We start from the raw sequence: 28,000 nt of genomic DNA on the forward strand, positions 1-28,000 counted from the left end.
GGTCAGTTGAAGTACGTGCTAGTGATTGTAGACAGGTTTTCCAAGTGCACTGAGGCGTTTCCTTTTCTAAGGAAGACTTTCAACAGGCCTGTCATCCCACTGGAACTTACGCTAACTTCATTTAGATTTAAAAAAATGATCAAAATGATTCCTCTTTCATTTAAATCATCACATCCGTGTTCAGGGAATTCTTGCATCCTTATGGGACTCCCAGGAAGTTCAAGAAACACATGTAAGAACCCTGCTGTTCATACTGCCTTGTGTAACCCTAGTCAGATGTTTCTATCAACAAGAAAACAAAACAAAAAGAACAAAAAAACTCCCCAAAACTGTGCAAACCATCATAAAACAATAAAACTGTTCTAGGTACAGCTGCAATGTAGCGATTCCTGAAAATTTTTTTCATCAAAAGTATTTTCATCTCGATCACTTCCACTCCTTGGTCCTCTGTGTTTCTTCGCACCTATAAGGCTTGTCTTGTACATATTTGTTTGTTGGTGGAGTTGTTTGTGTTAACATCACTTGTTTACACTCACCTGCTGTCAGAGGGTATATGTATTTTTTCTGTCATTTAGACATCTGATAAAGTGAAAAAGGAATTAATCTACAAAACCAGACTGAGTCGATCTACTAACAGGTGGTAGTGTTATAACACTGACAGTGGTAGAAAAGAAAAAAAAAATTCAAGCAGAATTTATTTTTCATGTTATATTCTATATTAAATAAAAAAATAAATTTACTTCAGATCTCAAGGCAGAGCTGTCTACTGTATGGCAAATAGTAAATTGTTAATACATAGATTTAATTAAGTATTTAATGCAGATCATTTGCATTGGCTGAATGAACCTTTCACTCTTCGGTCATGTCTATCTGCCTAACTATCAGGTGTGTGTGTGTGTGTGTGTATGTGTGTTTTTTCTCTCTGTCTCTCTCACACACACACACACACACTCTCTCTCACACATTCTCTCTCTCTCTCTCTATCTGTCTCTCTCAATGTCACATTCTCTCACTCTCACTCTTGCATGCTGGCCTTTGGTAACACTGCCCTCCACCACCTGCACCTCCCGTTCTCCACCTGTACCTTGTGGCCTCTGCCCCCTGCCCTTCCACCCCACCTGGCTGACTGAGAGAGTACTTGGCCATTCCAGCCAATCCAAGCATCAGGGTCAGCTGTTACAGAGGACAGACGAGTGTCACACAGTACACTGATCTAAGCCCTCTATTCACCCCTACACTGTTCTAAGCCCTCTATTCACCCCTACACTGATCTAAGCCCTCTATTCACCCCTACACTGATCTAAGCCCTCTATTCACCCCTACACCGATCTAAGCCCTCTATTCACCCCTACACCGATCTAAGCCCTCTATTCACCCCTACACTGATCTAAGCCCTCTATTCACCCCTACACTGATCTAAGCCCTCTATTCACCCCTACACTGAGCTAAGCCCTCTATTCACCCCTACACTGAGCTAAGCCCTCTATTCACCCCTACACTGATCTAAGCCCTCTATTCACCCCTACACTGATTTAAGACCTCTATTCACCCCTACACTGATCTAAGCCCTCTATTCACCAGTACACTGTAATGATACATTGCAAACTGCCCTGACTGCCCCTGTCTCAAATGCAGAGCTCCAGTGTAAGATCTGTCATCAACTCCACTAGTCAGCAGTCTGGCAGGAATGATCCACAAAGCATCAGCTATTATGGATCTCTGTATGGACCTCCATTCTAGGATGAGGACCATGGCAAGATTTTAAGGCCCATGCAGTCAAGAGTTTGCCAGTCTAAGACCACATCTTGTTTTATTAATGGACTAAACAAGGTGCAGTTTGTTTGAGTCGAAACATCTGGTTTATGAAGCTCATGTGATACACCCATCATCTTTAACCCAAACTGGATCAACTGCACCAGTCGTTGATGCTATGGTGGCATTCACAACAAAAACAAAGAAGGATATACGACTGGAGCGGCTCAAAGTGGTGTGTGTTTTACTGCTTGCGGTGAGCTAGAAGAGTGGTGGATGTTGTGTCATAAGTATCTGGCGAAAAGCCTTTATACAAGAGTATGTGTCCCTGAACTATTTCCCTAAGGAGAGAGAGCATGAGGGGAAAACAAGAAAGAAAAGAGCCTGAGATTTGGAGAAACATGTTTACCCTCAGCACATCTTTGTCTGGCTTCCATGAACAAAGTTGAAGCTCTCAGATGAATACAATCTTCTGAAAGGCACAAACAGGGATTGAAACTGTGGGCTTTGGTTTACAAAACTAACACCTTGCCACTTGGCCATCATGCCTTAGAAGCAAGTCATGAACTGGTCTTTAACAATGCATGAGCTTGCACCTTAAGTCTGACAGTAGAAAAGCCTTGAAAAGGTTGGAAGTTACTAAAATATTGACAGCCTTCTGACTCATGAGTAACTGTCATTGGAAGCTGATCGTGCACTATCGATAGCATCAGCGTAAAGCACAGCTGCATACGCTTCCAAAATGAACCCCTTCTAGAGGGGATATATCTAAATTCTAAGGCACATGCAGCTGTTCTAAAGATCAGTCAACTAGGCTGGAGGTGCTGAGTATGGAACCAAGGACCTCTGACATGCAAAGCACTGAGCTACACTCCCGCCACTCTCAAACTTTGAGGTAATAACGCTAAAAAGAATATCTGCAACTGTTTGTCAGCTAATCTGCAGGAGTCAAATGTGTAGCAGAAACGTTGTGTTGGGTGCCTGAGGACTGTTCAATTTCTCAATCAACATTTTGGTGTAGTCAACCAGGATCATGTCCATGTCACCTCAAAGAGAAACACCTGGGTTACCTCTGGCACATGGGGTGGTAAATAGTCTACCATAAATTACCTCAAATGGTGACAATTTGGTGGTGGCACTGGGCATCATTCTGATCTCACAACACTGCTGACCACCTTGTGCTCAGATTCAGAGGTTGTGTCATGACCCTTGACCTTTACGATAGCCAGCCGAGCTGGTAGTGTACATGCAGACAAAAGTGCAGAGACTAGTCCTGGATTAGATATGAGTTTACCGTCTGAGCTGCGGAACCTCCTGGAGTGCCAAATCTTACCCAAGTCATGAACAACCCCAAACGCATAACAGGAGTCAGTGTATATGGTGACAAACTGATCCTGGAATAGATGGCAGGCCCTGGTCAATGCCATTAGTTCAGCTGCTTGAGAAGACCTGTAAAGGAGAGAGTGAGCCTCCCAAGAGGTTAGGCAGAAATCAGACAGAATAACCACAGACAAATTCAAAGTCAGACGGTTTAAAACATGAGCCATCTACAAAAATGTGATAGTTGCCCTCCAGCAGCGTGCTAGAAAGTTCAGAACGCATGCTAGAGGACTCATGGATAACCTCCATGCAGTCATGGGGCACAGCAGAATGATTTAGCGATGTCAAAAATGATTGGAACAGACTAGCAGGTGAGCGCAGGGTCATGTGTGATTTAATGGTTAAGTTCCGAGTGGCACAGAGGATGGCCTCAAGGCCTGAACGTTGCTGTGCTGTCATGTGCTGTGTTTGAATGTTATTCAGAATAGTAATAACTTGATGTGAAGTGTGAAGAACCATTGGATGAGACAGTGCCAATTTCTCTACATCAGTGACCAGCAGGGCAGAGGCAGCCACGGCGCGTAAGCAGGCTGGCATGCCTTGAACGACCGAATCAAAAGGTTTGGAAAGGTAGGCCACAGGGCGATAACTGCCACCGTGCTCCTGGGCCAGGACGCCCATGGCTGTGGAGCCATTTTCATAAACGTAAAGGTGGAAGGTCAGATTATAGTTTGGTAGGCCAAGTGCTAGAGCAGAACACAAGGCCAATTTCAGAGTCTTGAATGAGTGATACATGGGTTGAGTCCAGACCAATGTATCAGTACAGTTTTTTTCCACAGCCGTTCCTGAGGACTTTATCATGAAACTCAACATGGGTTGTTTTGTGTTGGGCGGAGGGATGTCACGTATGATTCCCCACGCTCATTAGAGAAAGGTACTGTAAATATTTGAGATTAAATATTGTTCTTATAATTTTGTTTCTGGAGTTTAAGTTTAATGTTTATCTTGCCAGGAAAGTTTGTTTATTTTAACTAAGTAGGTAAACAAAGTAGATCAAGAGAAAAATTAACTTACCTGTGATTATTCTTGTGGAGAAGCTTCCACGTTGTTTTGGAGTGAAAAGAAACTGTAGCCTGTGTTGAAGGGGACTTTTATGGGGAATTTTCCTTCCCAAAGAAAGGAAGTGATGTCACATAATTTCCTGTGGTGATGTTTCCTTATATATGTTTCTAAGGGAAAATTCACTAGAGTTGTGTTTTGAAGTTGATTGATGTTGGAGAATTTAGGATTGCTGGATTTTTTCCCCTTGAACTTGTAAATACTTGTAAATACTGCATTTTCCTTTTTTTGAATATTTTTGTTTGTTTTTTATTGGATATGGCTTTTTGTTTGCACTGGACTACTGAGAGCCCATAAATACCTTTTCTTTTGTATCCACTAGGAGTGTATCCGTGTGTCTTTACTAGTGGACCATTGCAATGATATTTCCATATGTGCAGGATTAAAATACTCTACAAATAAATGCTCTTAAAATAGTCCATAAATAAATATTCTTAAATACTCCACAAATAAGTACTCTTTAAATACTGTACAAACAAATAATCTTAAAATACTCCACAAATAAATGAGTCCAGTCTATGTTTGAAGAAAGCAAGAGTTAGTTGGTCCCTGCATCTGGGAGACAGGTCAGAGAAGAGGGAATGGACAGGGCATGAAGCATTTAAGGCTAACACTTTATAATAACGATAGTTTATAGAGCATTTATATGCTTGTAATTCATAATGAACTAATCATGAACTAATGAGTTAGTGTTATTCATCATGAATTAATATATTAGTGATCATTTATAAGATGTATCTAAGCTCTCACTTCATAATTATCTGATCATGAACAGATCAGGAAGTCAGATGTTATGCTTAATTGGGTTTTTAAGCGTTATTCTTTATTAGATAATGAATTGTGCCATTGCATACATGCAGGAACAATGGAACTGCATTTAGTTAATCCATATCATCCATGTATGATATACTGTGGTTAACTGTGTAATGTCTGTAGCCAAGCTGAGACAGAGCCTGCCGGTAGACACGCCACTCACCACTGAGGATTGTGGATCGCCTCCTTACATGCTGAATGATAAGTGGCACTAGTTCCCTTCTGGACCTTCTCTGAACTAGGTGAAGAACTGGCTGTCTTTGTTTAGTGTGGACAGCATTTTCACCCAGCATCCCAGAGACCCACTGCCTCCTCTACAACGCCCGGCCATCCGCCCTCTTCCATACCGTGTAACATAAAAAGTAAAGCATTATTACATTAATTAAGAACTATTAACAAGATGAAAAAATTACAGATATGAAGCATGAAGACTTGTATGTCCATTATACATTATTAAGACAAGACGCATGAAAGCTGTGATTAAAAATCAGTGTTACTCCACCAAATATTGATTTCATCCTAAGTTGAAATATTAGTACTGTGTTGTTTATAAATGAATATGAACTTGTTTTCTTTGCATTATTTGTGATCTGAAATTGGCCAATGAATCGGTCGACCACTACTTCACCCTGTGCTTCATGATAAACAACTGACATGGTGAGGTCTCGTACGGAGGTCTAGGATCCATTCCTCAGCTATGATTCTACACCAATAAATTCCCCTCCAAAAAAAGAAACCCAATTACCATAGCAACATGTTGTCACCGTTAGTCCCTCCCAGCTTCTGTGTTCCATGTTTTCCGTCTTGTGTATTTTAGTTCCATTCCGTAGTTTCGTTTTCTCCGCCCCTCGTTTGATTTTCCACACCTGTCCCTCGTTTAGTTCATGTATTTAAAACCTGTCTTCTTGCCCTTGTCTTGGCTGTTCATTGCATTTGTTAGACTTCATTGTGTTTGGTGAATGTTTTTGAAAGCCCGATATGCATGTATTTAAGTTTGTACTCCGTGCCTTTGTGTTTATGCTAGACTTCGTGTTTCCTAGCCTTTGTTATAGCCTGTTTGCCTTCGTGTTTTGTTTGTTTGCTCATGTATCCACGTACTCTCCGTGTTGGCTCCATCACCCTGGACTGCTACAATGACTCTGATTTTGGATTTGCCCGTAATAAATCTCGTTCTTCTCTGCTCTCGCGTCCGTCTCCTTACCGCTCACTTACATTTGTACAGGTCATTTATTGAACACTTCTGTGGTTACCACTGTATTCATCACCCATTCCACACTGCCACTCAGTTTTTAACTGTTTATATGTGATTGTCATGTAAGAGAGAGTTAAACAGATGAAATATAAATGACCACTGTGAACCACAAACATTACTGGGTGCTGAAATAGATTCAGTAATGAAACTTCATTCATTCTAGTTAACAAAAACCTTATAGGCAGACCTGCCTAATGAACACACAACTAATTAGATCAGGAAACTAAGCTGTCCTTTAGACACTTACACACCACCATAAACCAGACTAATAAACATTATCTACATGTAGCCCTGTGGGGAAAGGAATGTGTATATGATGTTATATGTGTATGTATAAGTACTGTATATATGTATTTCCTTTCTTCTTCTTGTCTGAAGGAGAAACGGTGAAATTGTTTACAGTTTTTCATGTGTATACTTGGTTTCTGTGAGCATTATTGTCACAGACTGCTACTCCCCCATAAGTCACGTGGTGAGGCCCGCTGCGTGCAGGGGGATCCACACGTACTGTGAATAAATGTTTTGTAACCACGCCACTTCGGGATTACATACACGGGGTTTATTGTTAAGTGTCAATGTGTCTATTTATACCCTGTCCGTGTGTGTCCCTTTGTTGGTCATTGTCGCTACGTGTGTGTTAACTCCTGGCTCTGTAGCAGTAACGATGGTTTGTGTAGTTCCCGTTAATATGTAAATGTCTTCATACACTGTTTGCAAATTGGCTGCTGCTTCTCATCTGCCTGTGAGTGATTTGAGTGTTAAAGCTGATTTCTGCCTGCAAAGCGTCCTTGAGTTTGAGAAAGGCACTAAATAAATGTAACCAATTAATAATAATTTTTATTTCTAATGTGGCTTATGTTTTTTTTTTTTAGTTTGGCCTTGTTTGCTCCTGAAGATCAATCCCTCTACATGTGACCCTCAATAAATCTGCAAATACTTCACCCCCAATACCACTGTTCACTGTAGTAATTATGCCGTGTGTTAATATGTAAATGTAGTCAGTAATGGTGCAGTAATTATGCTGTGTGTTAATATTTAAGTGTAGTCAGTAATGGTGCAGTAATTATGCTGTGTGTTAATATGTAAATGTAGTCAGTAATGGTGCAGTAATTATGCTGTGTGTTAATATGTAAATGTAGTCAGTGATGGTGCAGTTATTTTGCTGTGTGTTAATATGTAAATGTAGTCAGTAATGGTGCAGTAATTATGCTGTGTGTTAATATGTAAATGTAGTCAGTGATGGTGCAGTATTTATGCTGTGTGTTAATGTGTAAATGTAGTCAGTGATGGTGCAGTAATTATGCTGTGTGTTAATATGTAAATTTAGTCAGTGATGGTGCAGTAATTATGCTGTGTGTTAATATATAAATGTAGTCAGTGATGGTGCAGTAATTATGCTGTGTTAATATGTAAATGTAGTCAGTGATGGTGCAGTAATTTTGCTGTGTGTTAATATGTAAATCAAGTCAGTGGTGCAGTAATTATGCTGTGTGTTAATATGTAAATGTAGTCAGTGATGGTGCAGTAATTATGCTGTGTGTTAATGTGTAAATGTAGTCAGTGATGGTGCAGTAATTATGCTGTGTGTTAATATGTAAATGTAGTCAGTGAGGGTGTAGTAATTATGCTGTGTTAATATGTAAATGTAGTCAGTGATGGTGCAGTAATTTTGCTGTGTGTTAATATGTAAATCAAGTCAGTGGTGCAGTAATTATGCTGTGTGTTAATATGTAAATGTAGTCAGTGATGGTGCAGTAATTATGCTGTGTGTTAATGTGTAAATGTAGTCAGTGATGGTGCAGTAATTATGCTGTGTGTTAATATGTAAATGTAGTCAGTGAGGGTGTAGTGATTGTGCTGTGTGTTAATATGACAGACTGGAGCTTCAGCAGTGATCATAGTTATGGCAGAGCACAGGTGGTGATCAGGGTGGTGTTGGTTGTTGTTGTTGTTGTGGACCCCCCCCCCCCCTTTGTGTAGCTCATTCTCTCCACTGGTTCATTCCCTCTGAACTCTGAATATATTTCTATTCTACATTTACAATATCTCTCCACAATATCTCTCCTCATTCTCACTCCTACTCACTATCACCCTCACTCCTACTCACTCTCACCCCTCACTCCTACTCACTCACACCTCACTCATACTCCTCACTCTCACCCTTCACTCCTACTCCTCACTCCAAGTGAGATACTAGTGATGGCCCCTACTGTGCCGAGGCTTCGGAGCGCATGTTGAGAGATCCAGGAAGTCTTTTATGAAACATGTATCAAGGCTTGCTTCTTTAAGGACGAATGACATCACTGATGCTGCCTGAAACCTCACTGGTTCAGGAAGCATTTCGAGTGTTGGCGCAATTTATGAACACACATAAAGCGCAATGGATCCATGCAAAATTTGCATGTTTGTGTTCTGTCAATTTGCCTGTGACATTGATGAGCTTGTTTTCATGGAGCCTGCTAAAAGGAAAAGGGTTTCCCCTGTATGGAAACACTTTGAGCAGATCTCTACAAATAAGGTATTGCACATAATATGCCTATAAATAATGAAATGTGTTACTACTATAATATTCACAAGGCATTTTTTTTTCCATTCCAAGCCACTGGGATACAACAACAACACCTCATCTGTGTTATTGTACTTGTCATGTATAATGAGGGGGATAGAGTTGGATCCAGCCAAGGTGGGTATGCATTTCCAATTTTCATATTTGTTAATCAACCATGATAATAATGACATTGACCACGATGCTACATTCATCACACACATCAAAAAATAAAAACAAAACATGTGCACATGTTCATGTAATTACTTCTGACATGCAAATACTGTAATTAAACCATAACCTAATTTTATTTTATTCACTGTTAACATTAATATGCATATATATATATATATATATATATATATATATATATATATATATATATATATATATATATATATATATATATATAAATGTGTATAAACTGTATATATATATATTTATATACTGCATTATTCTCTGCACCTTACATGTTATCTGCAGTTTGGATTGGATTACAAAGTGTAAAAATGACAAAGTGTAATCTAATCTTTACAAAGCAGTGACCAGAAAGGAAGAGCTGGATGAGGCTTTGGTCTTCATGATTGTTAGAGACACACAGCCATTTAGCACAGTTGAGGATAAAGGCTTCAGGGACTTAGTAGCAAAATTTGATCCAACCTATATTTTCCCAACTAGGAAAGTATGTGTGGTGACATGGATAAATTATGAGAGTAGTATTAAAAAAATAATATTTTCTTCCTTCCCTTTAGACCACAAAGGCCATGGTTGAGACCAAATATCAACAAGAGAAAGAGAAGACCAAAGTTGAGGTCCAGAAAGTTCCTGCAGTGAGTGTGACAGCAGACAAACTACTTGGCTGTGACCTGCCATTTTATAGATGACAACACATGTCTGAAGTCCACATTACTCAGTGTAGTGAAATTCCCACAGGCGCACACAGCTGAAAATTTGGCCTGTGTGAAATCCTCTCTTATGGAAGAATGGGAAATAAAATCCAAAGTAACATGTCTAGTTACTGATGGCGCATCTGATATGATTGCCTGTGGCAAACAGCTGAAGCTGCGTCATGTCTTCTGCATTGCTTACACCCTGAATATAGTTGTTAAAAAAGCTCTCGAACTAACCCCAGTGCTGTCTGCCATTCCTACAAAGGCAAGGAAGCTGGTGGGCTATTTTAGAAGCAGCACAACTGTCAAAGTTAGTAACATTATTTTCACATTTGTTTACACATTGTTTTATATTGCTACATATGTAACATTTAGGTTTTATTGTTAAAGGAGAAGCTGGACCTTGTTCAAGAGCATATGGGAAAACCAAAAAAGAAACTGATTCAGGAGGTTGAAACAAGGTGGTACAGCAGCTTTCAAATGCTGGAGCGATTAGTAGAACTCAGGGAGCCTGTAAGCACTGGCAGGCTTACAAACTGGTATTCCTGCTCTGACCTCTGATGAGTACAATAATGTTTGTGAGCTCCTGTCTGTACTTTCTCCTTTTCACAAGGCCACACTGGTGCTGTCAGAGGAGAAAAAGGTATCTGGCTCCAAAGTGGTGCTATTATTGAAAATGGTGGAAAAGATGCTCCAGGAAGAGGCAGCAAAGGTAACGGTCCCAGTAGCTAGTGAACTGGGAGAGACCTCATCAGGCTCCTTAGGGAAAAGCTCCACACAGCATGAGCATTATATCGCTGGGAACGCTGCTAGACCCAAGATACAAATCACTTGGATCCTTTAGCCCAAAAAAGACAGATGAAGGAATAAAACAACTCACCTTTGAATGTTCCAATGTAATAGGGTCTAGACAGTCACATTCAATACCAGCTGCAGCTTCAACATCACAGGATGCTGTAGCTGAAAGACCTGGTTAGTATTTTTGCATTGGATTAAAGTCAATTTCAGAGTTATGATCTCATTCATATTATCTGGTTTTGCTTCTCAGGAAACAAACTGTGGTGTCATTTTGATGCCACATTCATGGAGGCCAGAAGAACTCACAATGTCACTGCTGATGCCACAGTTGAAGTGCAGACCTGGCAGAACTGAAGAAAAGCAGAACACAGGGTCCCCTCCAGTACTGGCAGAGGCAGAGGTGCATATATCCAAAGCTCTACAGGCTTGCTGTGGGATACTTGTGCACCCCTGCCTTCTCAGTACCATGTGAAAGTGTTTTCTTCAAAGCCGGGGAAGTTATTTTCAAAAAGAGAAACCAACTGAATCCAAGCACAGTGGAAAAAATATTATTTCTTAATAAAAGTGAATGAAGTCACCACGGTATTCATAAGCATAACCATTTTCCCATCTTTGAAAAACACTGCAACAGTCTTAAAAACATCTCAACATAAACATCTCATGTCCTATTTGATTTATTTAAACATTGACTGGAATCAACCTGTTTTTTGACACTAGTAGACCTCCAAAACCATTACCTACACATCAAAAACAGATTAGATGAATGAATGAACCACACAAAATCATATTAAGGTGTTTTTATTTCTATTGTTGGCAGTGACTATTCCCATGCTGTCACTGGTGCAAAACAGCCAAGAGATCCATCACAAATAGTTGAAATGACAATAAAGGTTTAGCCAGCAGGGGGGTTTGAACCAATTGGATGGAAAGCTTCAAGGATTCATCTGGCAATCACTACAAAAACAAACAAAATGTTTAAAAAAAATAGAATTTAGCATTTACAAGTTACAAGTTCAATAAAAGAAAATCAGCAATCATAAATTCTCCAACATAAGTCAACATCAAAACTCCACTCTTGAAATTTCCTTTGGAAACTAATACAAGGAAAAACAGGAAATTGGGTGATGTCACTTCCTGTCTTTAAGCAGGACAATTCCCCCTAAAGCTCCCCTTCAAAGACAACATGGAAGACTCTCCAAAAAAATAAATAAAATCACAGGTAAGTTAATTTTTTCTTAATACACTTTTGTTTTACGTACTTAGTTAAAATATACAAACTTTTCTGGGTTAATCCTGTGTTTTAATTTACATACATATATAAATATATATACACACAGCATATGTGCATTTCAAACACACAGTCCATGAACACACTGTGGTGAAGGGTAACTATCATAAGACATTACACTCATACTGTGTGCATCTGCACTTGTATCACTCCACCACACAGAAAACAGAATGAAAAACCTTTCCCAGTTTCCAAAGATTTCCAACTTTAATGTGTAGATTTGTACAGAGACTTCAACACAGTGAGTTATGATTCCACAGCATGTGTAACTTGTAGAACAGTGTGTATCATATGTACAGAAATCAACTGCAGCTGAACAGTACTTTAGCATCATTTATTGTGCGTATCTTTTTTTTTTGGGACTTCTCACTGGTACTCACAATTTGTTATTACATGGGTAGTACACGCGCACACACACACACACACACACACACACACACACACACACACACACACACACACACACACACACACACACACATACTAACAAGCAATTGTTTTTTACATGTTTATATGTCATCACAGGTACAGAGATATTATTGTTTATTTTATGTTTCTTTTGAAAATGTTACTTTGCTAATCGCAATGTCATGAAACCTTGTATCCTGTGTAAAAACCCCAGCTGCTGTGGTTGCTATGGTGACAGCGATGCTTGTTAATGTTAGCGCAGATCTTTTCAATATGTTATTGTGTTGTTTTTTGTTGTTGTGATTTTCTATCTTTCATTGGTTAAATAATAAAATATGGGTTTTCTGGTTAAGTTTCACTTTGTAAATGTTTACTCGATTTGTAATCAGTTTGTTATTTTTAATATTTTAACATTCTGTTTGTAGTGGTTGATCATTCCTGTTCATATTTGTTATTATGACATTAGGCTACTTACGTTATTTATGTGACCTACAGGACATTGTTGTGCTAAGTTTAACATTACACAGCACAATAAAGCAACTTAGATTTCCAGATGAAAAAACATTTTTTACTAACGGAACTGGAGGGCAGGGGAGTCTGCCAGTCTCTCTCTCTCACATGTGCACACACACACACTCGCACGCAATTTCATTTTTCCATGTTTTTACAGTAAAGGTTCTTAGACCCAGTATTGCTGCTTGCCTCGTGATGTTAACATTGCCAGAACAAAACGCAGCATCACAACCAGTAGACAGAATTGTCGGGGTACACAAGCTGGCTTGGTATTGTGAAACAGTGCGGTTGTGCACAGCTGGATCTCTTGAGTTATCGCGTATTTGTTCACTGAACGTATGGATGGACAGGTAGCTAGCTCACGTTAGTTGTATGAACTAACCACAGCTTAGCTTGCTATAGCTAGAAGTGTCCAATACAGTGATACGCTGTATAATGATCCCATAAACTAAACTTCATATCATTTTAAGCAACGGATCATCCTGCATATTGCAGAGAGGAAGAGCACATTAAAGCAATGAAAAAACAGAAAACAAAAACCCAAGGAATAGTGTAAGGCATTGCTTTATCGCTTCGAGAAGGGCTTAATCAGGTGAATGTGTCTGTACCAACATATTCTGGAGGAGGAGCGGACGGCATTCCACACCCGCCCTCTATACTAACCTCAACTCTCTATAGCAGGGTGAAACTTTGGAGCACGGCTCCATCCCCCCATGAATATTTCTGCTCCATTCATGATGCTGGGTGAGAGACTGTGTAGGGTTATGCCTCCTAACATGACTGATATTAGAAATAGGCGGCTATCACATTTTTGTAGATGATTCATGTTTTAAACTGTCTGACTCTGAATTTCTCTGTGGTTATTCTGTCTGCTCTCTGCCTAACCTCATTTGGGAGGCTTACTCTCTCCCTTACAGGTCTGCTCAAGAATCTGAGCTGATAGCAATGACCAGCGTCTGCCATCTACTCCAGGATCAGGTTGTCACCATCTACACTGATTCCCGTTATGCATTTGGGTTGCTCATGACTTCAATAAGATTTGTCGCTCCGGGGGTTTCGTATCTTGGAAGGTAAGCCCATTTCTAATCCAGGACTAGTGTCTGCAACTTTGTCTGCATGTACACTACCAGCTTGGCTGGCTATCGTAACGGTCAAGGGTCATGACACAACTTCTGAGTCTGACACGGCCACTGGCAATGCTTCAGCAGATGAGATTCCACGTTGGGCAGCTGTTAATGCCCCCTCATGCCCATACGCTATATCCTCGATGTGTGAAGCTGTCGCCATGTTTTCTCATTGCTTTGTGCCGAATAATATCAATCTGCGTTTCTTACAAACTCAGGGTACACAACAGGACTGCTCTCACTGGGTTGATTAGGGCTGTAGTCCTGATTAAAATGGTCTAATCCGTGACCCGGACGGGCGTATCACCCTTCCTAAATCTATTTTGCCATTTCTTGTGCGTCATTTTCATGGGATTTCACATGTTGCACAAAGGGGGAGTGACGGCTAGCATTCAAAAACAGTTTTGTATTCCTGTAAGCACTCCTCCTAGATTGCTGTTTAACCTGTGCCAGAAGCAACCAACACAAGCCAAATATGATGCCTTACTGGCTCAAGAATATTCCTTTCAGTGTCTACAGATAGACTTTATGCACATTCCACCTTGTGGTCAGTTGAAGTACATGCTAGTGATTGTAGACAGGTTTTCCAAGTGCACTGAGGCGTTTCCTTGTTCTAAGGAAGACTTTCAACAGGCCTGTCATCGCACTGGAACTTACGCTAACTTCATTTAGATTTTAAAAAATGATCAAAATGTTTCCTCTTTCATTTAAATCATCACATCCGTGTTCTGGGCTTACCGTCTGAGCTGCGGAACCTCCTGGAGTGCCAAATCTTACCCAAGTCATGAACAACCCCAAACACATAACAGGAGTCAGTGTATATGGTGACAAACTGATCCTGGAATAGATGGCAGGCCCTGGTCAATGCCATTAGTTCAGCTGCTTGAGAAGACCTGTAAAGGAGAGAGTGAGCCTCCCAAGAGGCAGAAATCAGACAGAATAACCACAGACAAATTCAGAGTCAGACGGCGTAAAACATGAGCCATCTACAAAAATGTGATAGTTGCCCTCCAGCAGCGAGCTAGAAAGTTCAGAACGCATGCTAGAGGACTCATGGATAACCTCCATGCAGTCATGGGGCACAGAGTCAGCAGAATGATTTACCGATGTCAAAAATGATTGTAACAGACTAGCAGGTGAGCGCAGGGTCATGTGTGATTTAATGGTTAAGTTCCGAGTGGCACAGAGGATGGCCTCGTAGCCCGAGCATTGCTGTGCTGTCATGTGCTGTGTTTGAATGTTATTCAGAATAGTAATAACTTGATGTGAAGTGTGAAGAACCATTGGATGAGACAGTGCCAATTTCTCTATGTCAGTGACCAGCAGGGCAGAGGCAGCCACGGCGCATAAGCAGGCTGGCATGCCTGGAACGACCGAATCAAAAGGTTTGGAAAGGTAGGCCACAGGGCAATAACTGCCACCGTGCTCCTGGGCCAGGACGCCCACAGCTGTGGAGCCATTTTCATAAATGTAAAGGTGGAAGGTCAGATTATAGTTTGGTAGGCCAAGTGCTAGAGCAGAACACAAGGCCAATTTCAGAGTCCTGAATGAGTGATACATGGCTTGAGTCCAGACCAATGTATCAGGACAGTCTTTTTCACAGCCCTGTCTGTGGACTTTATCATGAAACTCAACATGGGTTGTTTTGTCTTGGGCAGAGGGATGTCACGTATGATTCGCCATGCTCATAGAGAAAGGTACTGTATTTGAGATTAAATATTGTTGTTCTAATTTTGTTTCTAAAGTTTAAGTTTAATGTTTATCTTGTCAGGAAAATTTGTTTATTTTAACTAAGAAGGTAAAACAAAGTAGATCAAGAGAAAAATGGACTTACCTGTGATTATTTTAGTGGAGAAGCTTCCACGTTGTTTTGGAGTGAAAAAAAAACTGTAGCCTGTGTTGAAGGGGACTTTTATGGGGAATTTTCCTTCCCAAAGAAAGGAAGTGATGTCATATAATTTCCTGTGGTGATGTTTCCTTATATATGTTTCTAAGGGAAAATTCACTAGAGTTGTGTTTTGAAGTTGATTGATGTTGGAGAATTTATGATTGTGGGATTTTTTCCCCTTGAACTTGTAAATACTGCATTTTCCTTTTTTTTGAATATTTTTGTTTGTTTTTTATTGGATATGGCTTTTTGTTTGCACTGGACTACTGAGAGCCAATAAATACCTTTTCTTTTGTATCCACTAGGAGTGTATCCATGTGTCTTTACTAGTGGACCATTGCAATGATATTTCCATATGTGCAGGATTAAAATACTCTACAAATAAATGCTCTTAAAATAGTCCATAAATAAATATTCTTAAATACTCCACAAATAAGTACTCTTTAAATACTGTACAAACAAATAATCTTAAAATACTTCACAAATAAATGAGTCCAGTCTATGTTTGAAGAAAGCAAGAGTGTTAGTTCGTCCCTCCATCTGGGAGACAGGTCAGAGAAGAGGGAATGGAGAGGGCATGAAGCATTTAAGGCTCACACTTTATAATAACGATAGTTTATAGAGCATTTATATGCTTGTAATTCATAATGAACTAATCATGAACTAATGAGTTAGTGTTATTCATCATGAATTAATATATTAGTAATCATTTATAAGATGTATCTAAGCTCTCACTTCATAATTATCTGATCATGAACAGATCAGGAAGTCAGATGTTATGCTTAATTGGGTTTTTAAGTGCTATGCTTTATTAGATAATGAATTGTGCCATTGCATACGTGCAGGAACAATGGAACTGCATTTAGTTAAAGTAAATGTTCAGAATGTTGTTAGGTTACTGTGTGTAGGGTTTGGAGTTGGGGCTCCAGGGGCTTTAGGTGGCAGGTCGTTTTTCCTAGAATAACAAGTGGACCAGTGGAGTGGAGCTTCAGGTGCAACCTGCTTAACCTCCATCCTTTAAGAGGCCTGGAAGACAAGCATCAAGACTCCTTGTTGTAGCCCTGCAGGTGGTGAAGTTTCTCTGGTTGTCTGAACACCAGAGTCCCTCATTGTCTTCATACGCCGACTGAAGATGCACTTACCTGAACATTAGTTTTGCACTTATTAAATCTTATTAAAAAATAAAAAAGTTTTAATTGCATTTATGAAATATGCTATTGTGTTATGCACAACAAAGTCACTCTGGATAAGAGAGTCTGCTAAACACCTTAAATGTTAATGTAAATATGTATGTTACAATTTCAGAATTAATGGTGACCAATTCAGGAATTCAGAGGATATGCACCATTAGTTAATATATTATTAAAATGACAGCTTTATTAATCCTGGCTCCTAAGAATCTTTGTGAACCTGTTAAAATAATTAAAAAGTGTAGTCATACAAATTATTTGTTAAACAGTAACAAACAGCAGCTGTAGTTTCTAAATTACTTGTCATATAGAAATTATCTGTAGCATTTTACAGCCGCTAAGGTGAAAACTATTCAATATACACGAATATCTATAAATGTCTGTAGGCCATTTATAAACGACACACTTTCAAATAAACTTATCATTTGAAGTTGTCTGTTAAGAAATGTATAAATGACTTGGTAATAATTTATAAAACACACATTAAAAAAAAGACTTGATGTCTTCAGACTAATGTGCTTGTTAATAAATATGCATAGTAGGAGTTCTCATTCATGGAGTTTTCCAAGGTCATGAATGAATCGTCCTAGAGGACCATTATTGTGTTTTTTTGCTAGCCGTTCATACATTTCTATTACTGTCCAGTGATCCTTTACCAGCTCCTCTCTCCGGTTACCTCTAAGCCTCCAAACAGTTTCCTTGTATGTTCTCCAGGCCCTCCTTATATTCTACGTGTGAGCCCCTGTAGGAGCATCCATGTATGATATACTGTGGTTAACTGTGTAATGTCTGTAGCCAAGCTGAGACAGAGCCTGCCGGTAGACACGCCACTCACCACTGAGGATTGTGGATCGCCTCCTTACATGCTGAATGATAAGTGGCACTAGTTCCCTTCTGGACCTTCTCTGAACTAGGTGAAGAACTGGCTGTCTTTGTTTAGTGTGGACAGCATTTTCACCCAGCATCCCAGAGACCCACTGCCTCCTCCACAACGGTTCAGCCATCCGCCCTCTTCCATACTGTGTAACATAAAACGTAAAGCTTTATTACATTAATTAAGAACTATTAACAAGATGAAAGAATTAAAGGTATGAAGCATGAAGACTTGTATGTCCATTATACATTATTAAGACTATACAAAATTCTATACCCACATAAAAGATGCACCTGCATTTCTTTTATGCCTGAAGTTACTCTCATCTATGACAGTGAACTGTCTGCATCCTCCTTTCCTTCTTCTGAGTTCTTCCATCGCCACCACACAAGCCTCTCTCACTTTCTTAGACAATTTTGACAAGAAACTTGAGAAAACCTGAAGGGACATAATGGTGCTAAATTGATTAAATAACTGAATAAATGGATTTAACACTTAGTAAGATATTGAATGTACTCAGTAAAATTGTAAAGTTTATTTGTTAATTAAGTTAATTTGGTCATGTGAACTGCTCTGGTTATTTTGCTTCTTTTAATCAAACAATTTACTTGATTTGAATAAAACCAATTAACCTGCTTGTTACACATGGATGTTTGCGGTTGCACCATTAAAGTATTTCCACACTGCAGAAAGTATCTAGATGTGCTGAACAAAAATCTGTTTGATTACAGTTCAAATGGCCACTCAGTCCACACTTGTTGTATAAAGTAAGACATATAAGCCTGCGTGTGTTAGCTGCTCACACCTGTACGTTGTAAATTAAAGTTACACTAAAACATCTAAGTAAGCTCGTTAGTCTACCATTCACATCAGTCCCAGCAGTCGCTGTTGTGTAGGTTCATTTTGTGACGACAAAGATCGCATTTAATCTCTTTGTAGTACTTTCTTATTTTGCAGCCACTTTATACATTTTAAATGTTTCCTTTTTTTATTTTTTGCCCTCCATCAACTTCCTCAATTTCTTCGGCATTTTGGTCCAATTAAAACCGGATGTGTCCCCTTTACATTTGTTATAGTGGAATTTATGGCATTCCAGATTCTCATCGAGTGTACAAGATTTTAAACTTAACAATGCAATGAGTAATACATCCAAATATTTTTATATATTGTGTATGCTTATATTCAGCAGACACATTCATATTTTCTGGACAAACAGCTCTTTGTGAATTTCATATAGCCCATCAACAGTAAAGGTGGAGCGTTCGTGGACGTTGGAGTTCATTCAGGTCTGCGCATCTAATGAGGAGACGCCGGTACAGGTGTGTTTGGAGTCGGATGACAGTGGAGATCAGCACAGCACCTGACGCTCGTCCTCACAGTACACAAAGAAGAAGAGAGTTCACAGTTTAGAGAGAAAACCAGGGCAAAAATCATCAAAAAACAAAACAAAACAGCCAAGACACTGGAGAGAAATACAGATGGAGAGGCTGGAACAGGTCAATGCTGTACTGTACTGTAGCTACAGTGCAGCTAAACTAGCGTTAGCTAGAAATCAACATTAGCAGATGTGTTTTCAGTAGTTTTCTTGAATACTAACATTAGTGGGTTATGCTTGAACAACGCCATGGTAGTTCACCGTCTTTATGACCTTTAGTACATTTTATTCAGTATGAGTGGAATCTGAACACATCCGCTTTGTTAGATTACTCTGAAAGAAAGCTGTCGTACGTTAGCCAACTAGCTAGTAAACTAGCGCGACTGGAAAAGGTGCCGAACACCAGCTGACTGTCTCCGGATTACAGTGGAGATCAGCACAGCCGGTTTCTCCTGTTGTTTGAAGTTTAGCCCTTCGATCCGTTTTCGGTAGGTTTTACGCTCTGGTTCTTTACTGGCTTTTATTCCCCGTCTATGCACGTCAAGAATGTAAAAGTGAGATTTAATGGGCGAAATTAGCAGCCACAACCGACCGACCGAGCTCGCTCGCTAAATCGGTCGCTCGTCTCGGTCATTTATGTGTAAAATTCAGAGTGTCTGACTGTCTGGCTAGATGACATTAAAATGGCTGATTAAATGCACCCAGTTAGCTTGCATGCGTGTCCGAAGTGGTGCTTCACAACTCGAGATCGACCGTATTGCTGTAATGTATGTATTGTATGTATTGCAGACGTGCAGCGGTGTACCGCGTTCATTGTAAGTGTTCACTAAGCAAACCGCGACCGTGTCGGTACTATTCTATATGTGGCACTGATGTGTGTGTTCTTCTTTCTACAGTTTGGGTATCGACTAGGGATTCAACTAAGTAGCCTGTCAAAGATTTATGCGTGCGCATGTCGTATTTTGTCTCCACAGACGTGCGTGCGCACAATGTCTCTTCCTCTCGTTACCTTTTGGACAGAATTGGACTGCTCAGTGGCCCAGCGTCAGCCACCTTGTCCAGGCCGTGTGCCTGGTGCTTTGTCCACTTCACCTGGCCGGTCAGACCATCGTCAGGGTGAACAAGTGGGTTGTTGTCATGAGGGACTACAGTGTCATCTAGGACGTAGTCCTCAGCAGCCCCGGCCTCATGGCCCAGACCCGTATTCAACTTTTTGAGTTGAATCAGCAGACACTGACCCAGTGCTGAGTTTACCGGGTTTTATATTTACCTTATTAGCACTGTGGACTATAAAGGCTGAGCACTAATAGGCTGGGCTGCATTTTTCGTTACGGGTACAATGCAAGGAACAAAAAGCAGGAACAGGATATTCTGCACCTGAGTGTTGGCCAGTCCAACACTCCCATGTTGGTCCTGAAACCTCTCCCTCCCGTGCCGAGTAAGCTCCCAGAGCGTCTGACTCACGGGCACCCTGCTTTTGACTTTAACATTCAGCAGGATGTGTCTGGGTAGGCTTCTCAGCGTGTCCGAGGCCAGCCTCCTCTTCCTCCCAGTGAGACCCTAGCACTAATGGATATGTAGATGTCGGAGAGTGATGTCTTATTATTGGTCTTATTTTGGCACAAATATATTTTACCTGGTTTTTCAGTGATAGACACTTCTGACCTTTTTTCAAAAATGCCGGTAACTCAGATACCACAGGTGCAAACTAAAATTAATTTCTTTACTCATAATGTCTTTAATCATATAGTCAATGTGTCAGCAATCCCTCTTCTGGCCAACAGAGGTCCTCCTAATCTGCAGTGCCATGGTATGAAACATTCATTGAAGTTTAGATTGTTGAGGAGTTCAGTTAACTCAATGACTCAGTAGCCATGTGTTCTTGTACTATCTTAGTGTTTTTGAAGATGATCTTACATATAAAATATGCATGTTACACCATATACATAAAATACACATTTTACATGCTTTTTATGTGTAAGACTCATCATCTAATTATAGGAGAAATATAATCTACTTGTGTGTTAATATTTTTAAGTAGCTACTAGTATAAGGCCAGAATGGGAAATGGGAAATATTATATGCTTTAACAAGCTTTAATATTACTATGCTTCAGGGTAACCAAAACCATATCTCATAGCTAGAAACACTACCAACCACAATATGAAAGTCCTCTGTAGTGACAGGTGGATCCTTTTGAGTTTCTCTCTGCACTGCACTGGCCAAATCTGTCAGCTTCTTCTGTAGCAGAAAACAAACACATAATACAACATCAAGTTGACAAGACATTGAGAACAGCAATTAATGACTGAGAAAACAATTTGACCGTGGATGTCTAAGCATTACATAAGACCAATTTTGTACTGATATATCAGCCCTTATTTATCTCTGACCATCTTTCAGACTGGGTCACAATCATACTTCCTTTTGTTGAGTTTTAGCCAATTGAGCCACAAAAAGTGAAGCTAAACAAAACAGAAAAAAGACCAGTTTGTTTCATACTGTTGAAAAGTTCACAGATCAGGTGCAATGTCTACAACCAGCTTAAAACGTTTGACAACTGCAGAAAAACCTATGTTGTCAAGCTCAGTGAGGCCCACAACCGAAATACATATAGAGATATGTGTGACGTGAATAACAGTACACAAAGGCTGATTTTTGTTAATTTTCATTGGAAGATACTGTACATAACATATATGTGACTGACAGATTCCCTAAAGAATGATTAGAACATTATTTGATGCCAGTTCTGTCGCCCCTTGTCTGGTATTCTCTGCCTTACTTCATTGTTCTCACATGTTTTTCTCATTTGTAATTGTGTATATATACCTTGTGTTTGTGTATATACATATATATACTGTGTTCATATTGTCTATATACACAACCTATGTATATACTGAGGTAATAAAAAGAGTGTTTACAGGGAAAAGAGGTTTTTAACATTTGAATTAGACATATTAATAACATAAAACATAAGAGAGTATAGAAATTCTGTGTCCTCTCAGTGTAACGCGAGTGCCGAAGGGTGTGGAGCAGGATGCACAGACTCTCTCGACGTGGACAAACATTTATTTACATAAAACATAAAGACTATAGTGGCATTCCATATAACACAAACAGTGAACATAGAGACACTTAACACTAACAATTTTTAACATTAACACAAGCTAGACAAACATGGTTACGAATGTTACATTTAGACATTAACTCACAAACAACATGCTACATCAACGATGACCAACAACACTGCACACACTGATGCAGGTTTAAATACACAAAGACAAACAAGGTGCAGGTGTGTGCAGGTGTGGATACAAACAAAGATCCTGTCACTGCACGGGGCGGGCCAAACCACATGACTCGCGAGAGGCGAGTGTTCTGTTACAGAACCTCCTCCCAAGGGGCACGGCTCCCGACGCACTCTTCCAGTGAACACGAGTCTCAGGACACCGTGTACATGTACACACAAGCAGCCGCCTGGGAGAAAGGCAGCTTCTCTGTCTCTGTCAGGGCAGTCCGGTACGCCCCCAACAACGTTACGCCTGTAGATGTACAAAAGTTGTAAACACAAACAAACAATAGCGCCCACACACAAACATATAAGGCGCTGTGACATGGTGCCCTCTGTCTGCGCAGGCACCTTGTATGTGTCCGTGGCCTCAATGGACATGCGGGCGTGCACGTCCGCCCTGGTTCCAGACGTGCTACCTCCCCCAACGGTCCTCCACTCGCCTGCCACTCTAGGAGCATCCCAGCGGCGGTTTGCCTCGGGGGCTTTGGGCAGACCCCTCCAGTCTCGCTGGTGAGTCCACTGAAGGGAAGGGACACGGGCTTCAGCTCTGCCCGCTGGAGATCCCGATGGGTCCACCCAACCGCCCTCTTTCTGGTTGTTGTGGTGCATTTCGGTCTTCCTCGGCCTAGGCTCGAGGCCCCCCCCCAGCCCACCCAAGAAATTCTTGGGGGTGTACCCCTCCACTTCCGGGGTGGACATAGACACCAGTTACGGTCCTCTCCCCAATCTGCTGGGATCCAGGCAGCAGGGCAGGGGTGCCTACGCATCTCCCGCTAGGAAGTCCGTCTTTAGCCGAAGGACCTGGCGTCCTGTGGTGGTTGGTCATTCTGTACCGCGTTGCTCCGAGTGCCGAAGGGCGTAGAGCAGAGCGTAGACTCTCTCGACGTGGACAAACATTTATTTACATAAAACGTAAAGACTATAGTGGCACTCCCGTGTAACACAAACAGTGAACATAGAGACACTTAACACTTAACAATTTTTAACATTAACACAAGGTAGACAAAAATGGTTACGAATGTTACATTTAGACATTAACTCACGCACCTCCTGCTAGGAAGTCCGTCATTTGCCGAGGGAGTAAGAGTCCTGTGGTGGTTGGTCATTCTGTAATGTTGCTGCTGGCCTGAGCACCGTAAGGCATGGGCCAGGACACACAGACTACCTTGACTTTGTGAAACATTTATTAACATTTAACACGGAAAACACAAGTGGCAATCACATACAACTATAACAGTGAACATTATTAAACATTCAACATATCAAGCTGTACTCAGAGGCCTTCGGATGTCTCTGCAGATTTGTTAGCTAGGCAATAAATAATGAAAATGCCTCAGAGAGAGAGAGATAGAGAGAGATGGAACGAGAGAGAGAATGGACTCAATAAATCTCTCAGTCCATGCTTTTACTATTACTAGCTAATTACTTTTCATTTCCCAGTCTAGGTCCAGCTCAGACAGTGCACCATCTGTGTATAGCATCTAGCACCAAGGGGTTATTGAGCTGGTCCTTTCTAAGTTATGAAAGCTCCATCGATGAGACTGGCTGTGTGCTGGGCTGGTGACATAGATGGAAAACTATTGTTTTTGTCATGGTTTTAAAAATAATGCACAGTGAAATGTACTCCTGGGTCAAATTGCTTAGCTATAGTATGAATCATCTGATTAGGAACCAGATAAGTCAAAACAATGACTTGGGCAAGTGTTTAGGGCTCTAGGTCTCTGGTGATAAATATCTTGGTCAGCCCATTTAACAGTGTGTCTGTAGCTTTTCATTAACTTTTTATTGCTTATTGGTCACTGTGTATTGCCTTTTCTTACTATTCAGTTTGAAATATCAACAAATAGGACAGAACAAAACATTATCTTTATGCTATGGTCAACTAGTGATACTGGCAAACCCAAAGAAATTGGTTAGAGTGGGGATGGTTTTGAAGTCGTATCAGCAAAAATTAGCATAACATAGATGTTTGTAACTTTGGGATTCACCTGTCTACTGAACTTTTGGATGAAGAAGTCACGGAGCTGCTCTCTCAGTAGGACTCTGCTCTGAGTCTCCCTCCTTAAATGTAAGATATATTTTCTTCAGTAATTTGTGGCCTTTAGAATGGCTCCCTTAATTACAGCTATAATAGTGTACATGCCAGCCGTGTTGAATCGCACAACGATGTCAGAATCTGGCACAATTTAACTGTGGAACTAGGTGGAGAGAATCTGACTAGCAGTACATTGGTAAGGTTTGATGCATATCCCAAGATAAGTCATAAAGCCTTGAATAAAGATGAAGGCTAAGAGAGCAAAAGTTATGTAATTCTTCAAAGATGAATACTAAAAGTAGAATTCTGGCAAACCATGTCAATTACAATCCATTATACTGATGTGTTTATTTGATTCACTGGAAGACAACGAGTGACTTGTGTTTGGAACATAGTCTTCCTTCCCAAAGTTATACTGACTTCTTATTCTGACATTTTTTAAACATGTACAGACAGTTTTATTCCCTGGAAAGTAACATATACACACACAGACAGACACACACACACAAACACACATATATCAGATATTTTGTCAACTTTCAAATATAAAAGGCACAGCACTAATTTCAAATATAACAGTGTACTGTTTTTATTTTAGCTCTGCACAAAGAGCGTACAGCATGTATGTGCATATACGTGTACACGTGTGTGTTCAACCGTGTTATACACAATGCTGCAGTGGCCTGCTCTGCTTCAGCTTGCTCTTTACTGTGCTACACTTGACAGAGAGCTTTTCATGCTGCCTCTTGAGAATGTCTAGTTGGCTCTGCAGGTCCTCGCATGCATCCTTCACCTTCTCAAAATCCTGGAGCAGCTTCTTGTTTCTCAGCAGGCTGCAGCGCTGGTACAGGCGCAGATTGTCTGCACGCAGCTTGTCTTTAGCTATCATTACCCCTGCCAGAGCTTTCCGCTTGTTGCCGATCATTGCCTTTATCTTGGCCAGATTGGCTAGTTTGGCCTGGATCTCCAGCTCCACAAAGTTGATCGTTTCCTTGAGATGTGACTGGAACTGAGAGTGGAGGTACACAATACTGAGATTATTTTCTATGCATTCAAGACTCTACTGTACAATACATCTTCCCATCCTACTCCGTGGCAATAAATTTATTGCATTTTCAGTTTTAAATGGGGGCTTGAAATTTCCAAGTTTTGTGGTGGGATTTATGGGATGGGTCTTGTTATGTTTTCAAGTCTACTTGACAGTTCCATGGCTATCTAAAAAATCAACAGGGGTTGCACCCACATTAGTCTTAATCTACTGAGTTTTATAGGACGTCATACCTCTCTAGTGCTGGTAATTCCTTTCTTTATTCGAATAATCTCCTCTTCATACTCCAAGATCATAGTCTTATAATTCTCATTTTCAAACTTCAGTTTTTCACACTTTGTCCTCTCCTCCAGTTCTCTAATAGATTCTTCCCGGCTTTGTACCCTCATCTGCAGCGCAAGGTTCCGTATTTTTGCAGCAGTGAGCTTATTCTCCGTCTTCTGCTCAGCTGCAAGGAGCCGTTTCACCTCAACAAGAGCTGCCCGCTTCCCCAGCCGCCGGGCGAGAGCCGCAACGACTACTTCTTGCATCATCATGATGAAGGCTTGATATTCACAGTCCCACTGCTTCTTCTTCTCCTGGCACCGGGGCCGGAGTTCTTCAACATGCTGCTGGTAGAGCTGTGATTTGTGCTGCCACTGCAACTTTAGGTCCTCTAGAATTTTTAGCTGGTCCTGGTAGCCATGGCGACTCCGCCTTGTACACACAGGCATTGGCACGTTTTCCCTTTCCAACCAGTCAGCTATTATCATCTGCTGCTCGCTGTTCAACTGGCAGAGTTCATCCCTTTCTGACAGGAGGCTCTGCAGAAGCGCTTGGTGTTCCTTATACTCAGCTTCAAGGTTACATCTCTCCATCTCCAGCTGCTCTTTGGAAGCTTCAATGTCATGACATCCATCCAGACCAGTCTTCTGCAGCTGCTCATCTGAACCTAAAATTACAGGGCAGAGTTATACTAAAGAATCATCCAGTTCTATTAATTAACAGATGGCAACAGCTGATTTTGCCCTCTTGAAATTGAGCTATGTTCAGATGAGAAGGCTCAGTTTAAAAATATATTATGACTCTTCATATGAAACCATGTGTTAAAAACCAACAGGAATGAATTGCCATGTAATTTTCTCTAGAATGTATAGACTTTATAGTTCTTTACCTTTTTTTCTCTGAAATGGTAGTGGATGGCTACCATTGATTGGAGGTAGAACAAGTTGAGCAAAATGTGTGCTGCCTCTAGTTTCTGGACTGTGCACACCCACATCAAGAGCCTAAACAAAGTATACAAGGTATTTTTCACACAAGAATCTACATACTGACACACAAGCACACATAACCATACACAACCTTCCATCATAGCCAAACAACGTTTTAATTAAATGTACTAAAAATGTATTTCTATTTGTTTCTTTCTTGGGGCACCAGTACAAATATTTTTAAGGTATCCCATATAATTTAAAGATTCAAAAACACATGCTCCTTCATTTCAGCATTTAAATAAAATGTGTATACACGTACCTGAACGTTGTTTGATTTCTGAGCACTGTGGTTTGGTCTTATTGGTGGCAGCTTTGTGCAGCCACCTTTCCTCTGTTCCATATCTTCTGGCGCCTCTCGTCTTTTGATGTGAATTCTAAAGATCGATAAGCCTTTTAGTTTTTGGGGAACAGACCTCAGCCAATTACAATAAGCAGCAACAAAGCAAATGAGTACTATGGGAATGGTGAAAGGCGTGATTAATGTGATAACTTGTGTGACTTCACAGCCCCTTTATTACATCATAATTATGCCACAAGTACCATCTCCACATCAATATCAACTTGCTAAACCTGCTAAACCTTGCACAGTTCAAGGTTTTTTCCCTTTAGATTTTAATAAATTTATCTGCTCATTCAACCACACAAAAATCAAGCTAACGTGTATCAGAAACAGTGCACGCTGTAAACTTCACATGTGTAAAACCTAATAATGAAAGTTGACAATCCGCAAAGGTAGCTAAGCTAGCTAGCACAGTACTGCAGCTAATATTAGCTATACATACTAGCCAGTTAACTCTATTGTAGCGTCAGTACTTTTTAAACCTTCTAGTTTAAAATATTTTAATGACCGAGTATACGCACACACACACACACACACAGAGGAATACAACACCTTACATTACAGCAACAGAAGTAACTATAGCAACAGCAGTATTCCCCAGAGGAATACAACACCTTACATTATAGCAACAGAAGTAACTATAGCAGCAGTAGTATTCACCAGAGGACTACAACACCTTACATTACAGCAACAGAAGTAACTATAGTAACAGCAGTATTCACCAGAGGACTACAACACCTTACATTACAGCAACAGAAGTAACTATAGCAGCAGTAGTATTCACCAGAGGAATACAACACCTTACATTACAGCAACAGAAGTAACTATAGCAGCAGTAGTATTCACCAGAGGACTACAACACCTTACATTATAGCAACAGAAG

The 28,000-nt window shown here is 40.4% G+C and overlaps 1 protein-coding gene across 1 annotated transcript; it reads right to left on the bottom strand.

Moving 5' to 3' along the window:
- Window positions 1-24,755: 24,755 nt before the first annotated feature.
- LOC118241456 (cilia- and flagella-associated protein 184-like) lies at window positions 24,756-25,930 on the bottom strand. Its single transcript, XM_035526483.2, has 3 exons — window positions 25,758-25,930; window positions 25,196-25,485; window positions 24,756-24,768 (listed from the first exon to the last, which is right to left on the bottom strand). The coding sequence occupies exons 1-3, from the start codon at window positions 25,911-25,913 to the stop codon at window positions 24,756-24,758; spliced, it is 459 nt and encodes a 152-aa protein (XP_035382376.2). The 5' UTR covers window positions 25,914-25,930.
- Window positions 25,931-28,000: the final 2,070 nt, after the last annotated feature.

This window comes from Electrophorus electricus, chromosome 1, assembly GCF_041902795.1.
Source record: "Electrophorus electricus isolate QZ-2024a chromosome 1, ASM4190279v1, whole genome shotgun sequence".
In the NCBI taxonomy this organism is placed as follows: domain Eukaryota; kingdom Metazoa; phylum Chordata; class Actinopteri; order Gymnotiformes; family Gymnotidae; genus Electrophorus; species Electrophorus electricus.